General features: G+C 39.7%; 2 protein-coding genes across 2 annotated transcripts; one reads left to right on the top strand and one right to left on the bottom strand.

Annotated features, from left to right (window-relative positions):
* The first annotated feature begins 5,296 nt into the window (after positions 1–5,296).
* Positions 5,297–10,683, top strand: LOC108135303 (lipase 1). The gene is made up of 6 exons (XM_017255987.2): positions 5,297–5,474; positions 5,875–6,052; positions 6,471–6,754; positions 6,809–6,958; positions 9,687–9,815; positions 9,882–10,683. The coding sequence occupies exons 1-6, from the start codon at positions 5,367–5,369 to the stop codon at positions 10,290–10,292; spliced, it is 1,260 nt and encodes a 419-aa protein (XP_017111476.1). The 5' UTR covers positions 5,297–5,366; the 3' UTR covers positions 10,293–10,683.
* Positions 7,450–8,860, bottom strand: LOC108135350 (aminomethyltransferase, mitochondrial). The gene is made up of 2 exons (XM_017256041.2): positions 8,369–8,860; positions 7,450–8,310 (listed from the first exon to the last, which is right to left on the bottom strand). Exons 1-2 carry the CDS (start codon positions 8,828–8,830, stop codon positions 7,552–7,554), a joined length of 1,221 nt encoding a protein of 406 aa, XP_017111530.1. The 5' UTR covers positions 8,831–8,860; the 3' UTR covers positions 7,450–7,551.
* Positions 10,684–10,862: the final 179 nt, after the last annotated feature.

The raw sequence follows: 10,862 nt of genomic DNA, 5'->3' as shown, positions 1-10,862 counted from the left end.
AAATAATTTGTTTAAGTGTAGGGGTGATTAAATTCTACAATATGTGTCTTCTACTTACATTGCTTTGGCCCCCAACTTTTTGCGCCATATTAACTGGGCTTATTTATTAAACACGTTCTGGACCAGCACAGCTGCTTGGTCTGCTAGGTTTTGCCCCTTCCATCGAGTGGTTCCAGTTCCATTTACGCCAGTACGTGTGCATACCAAATGGCATCCTGGCCAGGTCCTGACTTCTGGTTCTGGCCATTGCAAAACATGGCTCGCTGGGCGCACTGAGCTCACTGAGCTTGCTGACCGGCTGTTTGTGGCCTCAATAAATCAACCGGAATTAAGTCATCAATAATGGAAAGACATAAAGCAGCCAGTCGAGCACTAGTTGGAAGCTGTTTGCGTTGCGTAACGAAAGTGGGGGAGGCTGGCTGAAAAATACTTGTGGGGGCCATAAAGAAATGCAAATTATTGTGGAATATGTGAGTTCAATATGTCTGCGAAACGGGGTCCTTTAATGTTCAACAGTTGTTGAACTAGTTTGCAACTCCATGCTATGGTTTCGTTTAAAAAGAGCGTTAAATTCTACTCATTCAATTCTACTTACCCTATAAGTTAGTATTTATTCGTCGAAGTAGCGTCTACAAAATATAACTGAATTTTTTCGCAATCCACAACTGGTTGCTTAGTCAGAATTTCAAATCGAAAACAATAAACATTGGCTAATTGCTTTAAACAAATTGAAGATCAATTTGTTGTATAACTTAACAAATTCTGGTTAGACAACCCGGATCGACAGAACACAGCAAATAATCAACGCGAAACAGCGAAATAAAAAGCCATAATAATTATTTATTAGACGGTTGGTGATAAATATGCAAATTAATAATTGCTGGTATCGGTGAATTTGTGTGAACTATAAAATCACAATTGTCTGGACTTTAAATGCTAATAGGGGGTTTTCCTTAACTACAACTGAGCGTTTGATTTCTCAAGTGACGTAGTCACTTCACTTCAACGATTTAACACATGACATCATGGCGAAAGGTTTAAACGTAGCATTTCGTTGCATCACCACGAAGAATATAAAACTGCAAACAATTAAAAATTGTTTCTATATCAACTTTATTGTTATTATCATGACTTGCGTGAGGCTTTCGGTTCAGCTGGCTTAATTAAAAAGTCATCCACATGAGCGACTTTGAGTTACAATTGACGTTTGGCATTTATCTCCGGCAGCTGACTTATTTTTCTTGGCCGCTCCATTGTGTGCAACTCAAAATCAAGATACTTTGCGCACGTTTCTCGGCCGCTTTTCTTGTCAATTTGGTCTCTCTCGGAAGACAAATTCATAAATATTTTAATTAAAATTGGAGCGAGTGCCGGGGCCAATGTTGTTCTAAGTTAAAAAGTTTTCATTGCAAACTCGCAAAACGGAAACGTTTTCTACAACGTCATCAGAAACGCATAACATTCCCGAAAAGGGGAAAACAGGAAGCGAACTTTTTGGCGCAAGTTCAGCGAAAGTTTCGCTGCAAAGAGAAATTTAACTAATTCCATTATGCATAAAAGTATAAAAAATATAAAAAGGCATTTGGAAAATGTTAAACAAAAATGTGAAAACTTTGCCCTTGTTGCTGAGCCACGCCAATAGGAATCTTCCTCAGCTCGGACAAGGCGAGGTGGAAATTTGCTTTCAAAACTTGCTTTAATTCCGCTCGAAAACTCACGTTTTGTTTATTTAAAAAGCGCACATAATTCGACGGATACTTGTTGAGAAATAAAATGTGCACTTATTAGGTAATAGTGGCTTGAGCTTAGGCCTATCTGTGTATTCAAAAAGATTGGCACCAATGGTTTAAAACGTTTTTTTACTAAACAACTTTTTTAAGCGATTTACAACCTAAAACGACTTATGGTCTTGAAAACGAGTTTTTAAGAAATTTTGGACATTTTCGAATTTATAAACTGTTTAGTTTTATAATTTAAAGCTATAGTAATTTTAACCGGGTAAAAAAAGATTTTAAGCAAATTGTATTATAGAAAAAATGTTCAAGTTCAAATTTTTTTTAAGTTCAAATAAATCCTACCTATTTATTTAGCTGTAATCTAAACTACTTACTCTTTTTTACATAACCTACACCAAGTGAGCACAATGTGGCTCTTCCTTTTAGCATATTCTGGCAAAAATCCTATTTATAACCAAAATGAAATCATTAAGCGGCTTTTACTGTCAACACAAATGGCACGCAAACATTTCAAAAGCAATTCACATTCAGGCATAGGAAATAATAAAAATAAAGAAGCGGGTCGCATAGGCGGAAAAAAGGAAAAGGAAGGCGACCGACCCACCGAAAGCTGCCGTGCAATTGAGTTGAAAGACAAACAAGGGAACATTCTGCGGAAAAGGGAAATCGAAGGCGAGCTCCTCTGAAAAGCTGTTGCCACAATAAACGACACGATTCATTCACTCACTTACCCAGCCAGTCAGTTCGTCAATTACATTGAATTCTCGGGTGCGGTTGTGTCTGTGCGAGAATTTCCACCTGCCGGAAAAGTTCAGCGGAAACGGGAGTGAAAAGTCGAGGAAAAGCCAGCCGTCACCATTGTCACCCTCGGCGCATTTTGATTTGTCTATCTGCCGTTTAATATTACAAAGTGTCTTTTGGTTCGATCCCCCTTCATAATATTTTCGACAATTTCCTTCGACAACAACGGCAAGTGATTGACTTTTGTTTGCCATCATTTTCATTACTATTTTCATTTTTTCACGTTTTTCCCGTTGTCTGGTCTGTTTTTGTTTTGCCGCAAACTTGTTTACCTCGATGTTATTTACTCGGCGTAATGATTTTTCTATCAAGCGCTTTGCATCGAAATCGCTGTCGATTTGGCCCATTGTTGGCGCTACGATTCACCTTTGTGCCGATTCAACGAGTGCCAAAAATGTCAATTGATGCGTGCCAAGTTCGCTCCACTCGCCCTGTTTATGGCTCGTGTTTTACGAGGCGTAAAAAATGTCATTAGAGCAGATAAATACGTGTAATTTTTGCAGAGTTTTATGGGTGGGAATGTGAGTTGATGATGTATTCCCCATGCATGCAAATTTTGAAACTGTGTCTATGGGGAATAAATTTGAGCGGGGTCCTGTTATCTCTGATATGAAACCAGAAAATAAATAAAATATTTAAATGTGTTTCAGAACTATTTTACACATACTCATCCTCTTATAATGTCTTTAGTTTATTTTAAGTCAGTATATATTAATAAACACAATGCTAGATTTTAATACAATTAGTAAGAAAACGTTAAGATGGTTTTGGCTGAGTGAACTACTCTGGAGCCTAGGGAGGATCCCAAAATTAATACAGAGATTTAGAAGGTAAATTGTATTAGAAAGTATTTACACCCAGAGAAAAGGGGCATAGTAGAAGTCTCTGCTTTGATGTGGCCTAGCCTTGGAATGATTTAAATATGTCAAGTCTGATAAAAAATAAAACAATTTGCTTATAATTCTCAAACCAACTTTTTGAAAATGGAAATTTCCAGAAATTTCCATTTATTTTACCACTCCCTTAGATGGCTTGTGTTAATTTGTTATTTCGAAAGGGAAGGACTTTTTCGATTTGAATATGACAACATCTCCCCATTTTCCGTTAGTCTGCTCGCCGTTTCATAAATTCGCAGAAAGCTTTTTTAAATTTCTCTGTTCAGATTCCATAGCATGGCCTCGCATCGCTGGCTGTTGTAACCGCAGCCAAATTAATTTCCAACTCTCTGGGTTCACTTTGACTGCCGCGTGGGCGTGACAAATGCAGCCAGAGTAAATTGCATAATTGCAGCTTTATTAAATTTAATAAAAATTCATACATATGCCATTGCCGACATCGCGGGACACGCCCTCCGCAGACGAAAAGAGGCGTAGGGGTAGTCCGAGGATGAGGATCTGGCACCCTTTTGGGTTTCCGTTAATCGACTGCACTTCGGCATCCCGTTGACTGCACACAGATGCCGCTGCTTTTAATTCTGGAACACACGATTCTCGATTCAGAATCCAGGATCCAGGACCAATGGCCAGTGCATGTCCTTTGTTGCCAGACGCATTCACTGGCCCACACCTTATGGACACCCACACCCACCACCTCCTGCAGCCTTGTGGTTATTTTTTCCGTTCGCCTTTTTGTATACCATTTAATTTAACGTTTGCTTCTGGCTCACTTCTGTTTCTTTGGCCTTTTATTTCTTTTATTCAGCCCGCTTTTTTTTTGTGCACCCTTCCACTTTTCGAGCGTAATTTTAATAAAGTTCGTCGGGATTTTTTGTTTTTCGGGTAGTCAATTGTTATCTCCCAGCGATAAGTAAATAAACGTGGACAACGTGGGAGCGGTCTGTTGCCGAGTTCCAATTGCAACTGGATTGCTGAGTGTCTCGGTATTCACATTTTCCTTTTTTTCCAGTTTTTTCTCCCTTTTGCGAATATGAATATTACTGAGTGATAAGGCCATGGCACTGCAATTAATTGTGATCGTTTCCATACGGACTGCACTTCGGATGCGGATGTGTGTGGGTATGGATGCGGGTGCAACTGCGCTGGCATAGTTCAATCTATTTTATTTAAGCTTTCCGTTAATCTTTATTTAATTGCGAAGTGCATTGCTTGGCATTTCCCAGATTGTGCAGAATGAGAGAAAATAAAACAATTTACAATTGTAAAGCTTGAATGGAATAATTTTATTATAAACAGCTTGATATGCCATTTCAAGAAGTAATGCTTAAAATTTACTTTTGTTTATATGAAACAAAAAAACAAAATCACTATCCTCTGCAAGGGTATAAAAATCGCCAAAAACCCCAAAAACAACATAACAAACTTGGTTTTTGTGTCAAAACCCTGGGAAATAATGGTCAAAATGTGGAATGTCATACACCGTTGAATTCGTAATAAAATTTCCAATCGAATGACATTCACAGTTAATTTTTTCAGATTTTCAAATTTCTGCAAATAATGATGATGTACCCCCTTACAAAAAAGTAAGAAATTTGGACAAAAAAATTTTATTTGTAAAAGGTGTAAAAGTCAAACTTTTAAGACTTAGATCACGAATTCCTTAAAGCTTTGACGTGATTTAAGGTATTCGGTTTCGGAAAGTAGTCCCCAAATAAAGAAGGCAACGGATAAAATAAAATTTATTTTATATTTTGTCTACCTGTTTTATTAGATATAAATTAAGCTTAGAAACCACTTATAACTTTTGGGTTCCCCATGCCAAATTATTCCATTTTAAAGCAGTCATTCAAGTGTAAAGATTATCTGTGGAACTGGGCAATTAGTGTATCCATGGCAGACTGACCACGACTTCCAACTTAGTTAGCGGAGCAAAATGAGTGCGCTTAGCTGGACCGTCGCCATCAAGGTATTGCTCGTCGTGTGTGCAATTGGCAAAAGTACCACCTCCTCCCCATCAGAATCGCGATATAAATGGACGACGGTTAGTGAAAGCCTCTCCTCATTTTACGTCAAAACACTTAAGTTTAGTATACAAAGTGTGATCAATCATAAGATATTAATAATAGATAAAATTTTTTGAAGTCTTTCTTTAACTTGTTACATCTTAACCGAATATAATAATATATTTTACTCTACAAGTAACGATTTAGATCTTTTTCGCAATAAAAGTTTTACCACCTTCCAAAAATACATATAATTTAAAAATTTTTTATTGCTTACTTTTCCTTTGAGGGAAAGGAAAGCTTATAATTTTGGAGATGTTCTTATTCCGAACAGATATGATTATAAACACAAACTCACTAAATTATTTAAATCAAATATTTGTATTTGGAATCCAAAGTATTAATTTTTTCCCCGTGTATTTCATGCATCGCACACAGCTGGACTGGCTGGAGGCCCAGAATGTCAGCCACGAATTGCACAATGTGACCACGGAGGATGGCTATCAGCTGCAGGTGCAACGCCTACCACGACTGGGAGCTAAGCCCGTGCTCCTGGTCCACGGACTGCTCGGTTCCTCTCTGGGATGGGTCTGCCTGGGGCCAGAACGAAGTTTGGGTAAGCGAATTTGCACTTTTGGGCATGCACTTAAATAAAAATCAGTAACATTAAGTTTGAAAAAAATAAATAAAAATGGAGTCTAAGTTTGGAAACTTTTTTAATAAATAACAAGTGTTTCGCATTTTAATAGAGCAGATATGGGAGAGAAATTTCGTGTCAAAAATAATGGAAAATAAAAAACAAAACTAGACCGAAAAAAATATATAAATTTATTAGTAAGTGTAACAACAACAACATTTAAAATAATTCGTAATATTTGTTTACTCTTGGCTTAGGCAATGCATCAATAACATATTTTAATATATTAAATTAGCATTATAAAAATCAAAAATAAAGTTTTAATTTTATTTTGCTCAAAAGAATAAATCTATTACTTTTTATGTACATAATTCAATATTGATTTTTTTGAGTGCAGCCTTTCAGCTGTACCATCGCGAGTACGACGTGTGGCTGGCGAATCTGCGCGGAGTGTCGCCCTACGGACGCAGGCACATCGACTTGACCGACGTGATGGCTGAGTTCTGGCGCTTCAGCTTCCACGAGCACGGCGCCTACGATTTGCCGGCCATAATTGACCACATGGCGGAGGTCACAGGCGGCGAGCAGCAGGCCCGCGGAGGAGGAGGAGAGACTGGAGGTCAAGGGTCGGATGAGGAGGAGAAAGTGCCGCGCCAGGTGCTGCTAATTGGACACTCGCAGGTGAGCGGTGAGGTGAGGGTCAGGTAGCTAACTCCCCCTAAACACTTCCCTTAGGCCTTCAACGCGTTCCTGGTGCTCTGCGCACTGCATCCCCGCTTCAACCAGCGCATTCAGCTGATGCAGGCCATGGCGCCCCTGGCTCGACTGCATCGCCAGGTGCGCTTCGACTCCTTCCAGGTGCGCCACCTCATGAAGTTTGTCAAGGTAATTACAGAAATACATTCATAGTTGTAGTTCAAATTATTTAATAAGCAGGAGCACAGCCACAAAACCAAAAAACCATTTCTAAAGGTTTCGCCGCATCGTTAAATTTAGGAAATTGTTATTTTAAATTATGAGGCCCAAAATATTTCAGCTATCTAGTGCTTTTTTTACTGGGACGTACTCTAAATAAGCACTATGTTATACAAAACCTTGTATAACCTTGAACCTTGGTCCAAATCTTTGCAGTTTGTCTTCAAAAAAAAAAATATCCGAATATTCACAATTTTTTTAATGTTAACCAAAGAATACATCTTATGTAAAAACCATTTAAATATTCCTTAAAGTGCACTGTATGCTTTAATTTCGACTCGAAAAGTATTCATGGTGATATTTTATTTCAATTTTTATTGCAGTAAAACAAGGCTTTTTTGTTGTTCTTCTCTATGTTTTCTGCAATTTTATCAAAAGTCAGAAACATCCAAGTCAAGGAATTTGAAAAAGAGTTGTTTATTAAGTTGTATTATATGATAGGAATCAGCCCTGGTTTTGCATATAAATAACTGCTTATAAAATGTAGGTATATCTCAGCTCATTTATTGCTTTGGCTTGATATAGTAGTTGGCTTTTACAAAAGGCATCTTGCTGATCTCGGCCTCATAGAACTTGTCGCGGACCTTTAACTCCACCTTTGTGCCGATGGCCTTCAGATTCTCCGTCACATAGCCCATGGCGATGTTGCGATTGGCACTGGGACTGGGACCGCCACTGGTCACCTGACCCACCTGCTGACCTTGGCTGAAGATGGCCACTCCGGAACGTGCTGGCGGCGGCTTGGCGCCCAACATCTGGAGACCCACTCGCCTCCGACTGACCCCCTCCTTCAGCTGGCCGAGAATCACTTCAGCCCCCGGGAAATCGCGGGTGGTGCGTCGTCTTTTGGACACCAGCCAGGTGAGAGCCGCCTCCACGGGCGTGGTTTCGGCATCGATGTCACTGCCGTACAGACAAAGTCCAGCCTCCAATCGCAGGGAATCCCTGGCTCCCAGGCCAGCGAGCTTGAGGATGCCACCCTGAAGAAGAGATTCGGTTAGGTTCTGGGCTTGGCTGGACTCCACGGATATCTCCACGCCATCCTCGCCAGTGTAGCCACATCTCGTGATCCTGACGTCGGGGATCCCAGACAGGCTGGTCACAAAGGATCTCATGAAGTAGAGCTTCTCCAGCGCAGCATTCTTTGGCAGCAGTTTGGATAGTTCGGCTGCCACCTGGGGCCCCTGAACCGCCACCAAAGACTGATCGGTGGGGGTGAGGAACTCGATGGCCACGTCCTTTCCCTGTGCCTTGAAGTTACTCTAGGAAAACCGATTTAGTTTAGTGATGGAACCCCCCTTTGAAGTAAACACGACTCACCACAGCAGCGCTCATTATGCCCATGTCCTGTTGCTTCATTGCCGCATTGGAGACCACGTAGAGCTCCTTCTCGCTGACTTTGTTCACAATGAGGTCGTCCAGGATGCCACCCGCTTCGTTGGTGAACACGGTGAGGCCGCCACTGCCATCCGGAGTGCCCAGGATGTCCGCCGTGCAGACGGACTCCAGACAGGCGGCTCCATCTTTCCCAAATATCCGGGTCTGCAGCATGTGCGACACGTCGAAAATGGAGCCCACCTGGCGGGTGTACAGGTGCGAGGCGATTATGCTCTGGTCGGAGTATTGAACCGGCAAGGCGTAGCCCCCGAAATTCACGATTTTCCCGCCCTTTCGGACGTGGAAATCGTAGAGGGCGGTGCGCTGACCCTCGCCGGCGGAGGCGGAGGAGGCGTGGCGTAGACCGCCGAGGGCGGCAGGCAGGCGGTTGCTTAGTCTGAACATCGCGCGTTGACTGAAGCGCGAAAAGTGACCGCTGCCAAGATCGGCTCTAGATGGTACACTAAAATTAAATATCAGTGCGAGATGGTTAACTCATAAAAAGTCATTATTTCCAATCACTATAACCTATATTGGCTGGTTTTTTAATCACTATTCTTAAGTTTTTTTTTAAAGAAAATTTTAATGAAATATAATAATTTAATTTTTACGAATAGCACATTTATATTTTTTTATACTGTTTGTCATACCCCACTGATTATAGTTAGGAATATAAAAAATCGATGTTTAACGACATTTAAAGTAGTATTGTAATTTCAGTAACGGTGTGATTTAAACGACGACTTACGACTTTTAATTGTGTATTTCTAAGAGCTCAGAAATGACGTTTGTAAAAATTATTTATTTTTCTCTCTGTGTAGCTTAAAGGCCCTGACACCGCGTGACATTACCTCTGAGATTGGAAACTACTGAGAGCTAGGGAACATTGAGATTATGTAGAGAACAAAATATAATCGGTGATAACCCCCCGGGGCGACTTTAAATGTGTTTCTGTGGACTTTAAGTCTGGGGAGAGTAAAGCAAATCAGCTGAGTGGAATCTATTCTAGTGGAAAGATTCCATTAAAAGTAATGCATTTCAATGAAATTTGAAAAGCTAAGATTATAATTATCAGCTAAACATTTATAGAAGCCAATGCACTTTTGAATCAAGTTTTATGTTTAATGTTAATGTGCTCCAGTTAAAAATGTTTTCTTTAAAATGTTTGAACTTTAAAGATAAGAATTTGAATTTCTTAATGTAAATCATGGTCAAAGTATTAAGTTATAATATAATATTATATGTCACTTATTTTTCACAGAAACGTCAGAAGGGAAACAAGTTTGAGATCTTTCCACCTGGATATTTTCGAAAAATATGTCAAAGTAAACGTGAGAACTGCGAGTATTACGCCAAGCAGTTGGTGGGCAGCGCCCACAGCAATAAACAGGTTATAAATACAAAAAAATCTCAGCAATTTCTAGGTACACCCTATTAAAACTAACTATTTCCCCAGCTACTAGAAGCCTTCAACTATGAAAATCTTTTGCAAGGCGGTTCTACGAGGGAGATAAAACATCTACAGCAGATATGGAAATCGGGTGACTTTATTTCGTACGATTTCGGTACAGTGGAGAATTTGCAGACCTACCACGGAGTAGAAGCACTTACTTACAATATAAGTCAGATTACTGTGCCGATCGTGTTGTATTTCGGGGAAACCGATGCTATTGCCACGCCAGAAGGTGTGCATGGCATTTATGCCCGAATGCTGAAGTCAGTGAAGAGTGTGAGGAGAATTAACTCCCCAAAATTCAATCACTTGGATTTTCTTATCTCAAACGACGTCAAAAGCCTAGTCAACGACAAAGTAATCGAGCAAATGGAACAGTTTCTCGGGGGCCGATTACCGTACGTAATTGAATGACCGCCAAAAGAAAGGTGTTGGAACCCATTAAAATTGAAATGACAAATAATAATTGCCCGGCCAAATGCTTTATTTGCTTTGGCAGTCGTCCCAAATGCCAATTATGTAATGCGGTAGCCAGACCATAAAATATATACATATATATGTATAATTCATAAAGCCAGCCGCCACAACTGGTCGACACTTTTACTTTCTTTTGATGGCCAACAAAAAAAGTATCTGTTTTCAGTGTCTTTTGTGCTGCTTTAGGCCAAAAAAAGGTTTGGGCTATAAAGCCATTTCGGTGGTAAAACGACAAAGCAGAAATAATGATAATTACCTTAATGGAAGTGTTTTGACTGGCTTTTCAAAATTGGGTGATGCACACTAAATAAATATTGTGATTTTATTAACTTAGGTGTCAAACTAATATTTGTATAAACCTTTTTTTAGGTTATTCACTTATAAATTTAAATTAACTTTCGAAATTTAAATAGCTTTATAATAATTAAAAAAAACCCAGTAAATAAATCTTTTGTGTCAGCCCGACGTAAAAAAAGTTTTGAATAATTCATTTGAATTCGATTAGTA

This window comes from Drosophila elegans, unplaced genomic scaffold (assembly GCF_018152505.1).
Source record: "Drosophila elegans isolate 14027-0461.03 unplaced genomic scaffold, ASM1815250v1 contig_814, whole genome shotgun sequence".
Taxonomy (NCBI): Eukaryota; Metazoa; Arthropoda; class Insecta; order Diptera; family Drosophilidae; genus Drosophila; species Drosophila elegans.
The sequence above is the reverse complement of the archived record's forward strand: the minus strand, read 5'-3'. Positions and strand labels throughout refer to the sequence as shown.

Bases quoted from the DNA above. Each gene is read 5' to 3' on its own strand.
- LOC108135303 (XM_017255987.2), top strand. From the start codon at position 5,367: ATGAGTGCGCTTAGCTGGACCGTCGCCATCAAGGTATTGCTCGTCGTG. The intron at 6,755-6,808 runs GTGAGCGGTGAG...CACTTCCCTTAG, and splicing joins TGCTAATTGGACACTCGCAG to GCCTTCAACGCGTTCCTGGT. The intron at 9,816-9,881 runs GTTATAAATACA...CTATTTCCCCAG, and splicing joins GCGCCCACAGCAATAAACAG to CTACTAGAAGCCTTCAACTA.
- LOC108135350 (XM_017256041.2), bottom strand. From the start codon at position 8,830: ATGTTCAGACTAAGCAACCGCCTGCCTGCCGCCCTCGGCGGTCTACGC. The intron at 8,311-8,368 runs GTGAGTCGTGTT...CGGTTTTCCTAG, and splicing joins GCATAATGAGCGCTGCTGTG to AGTAACTTCAAGGCACAGGG.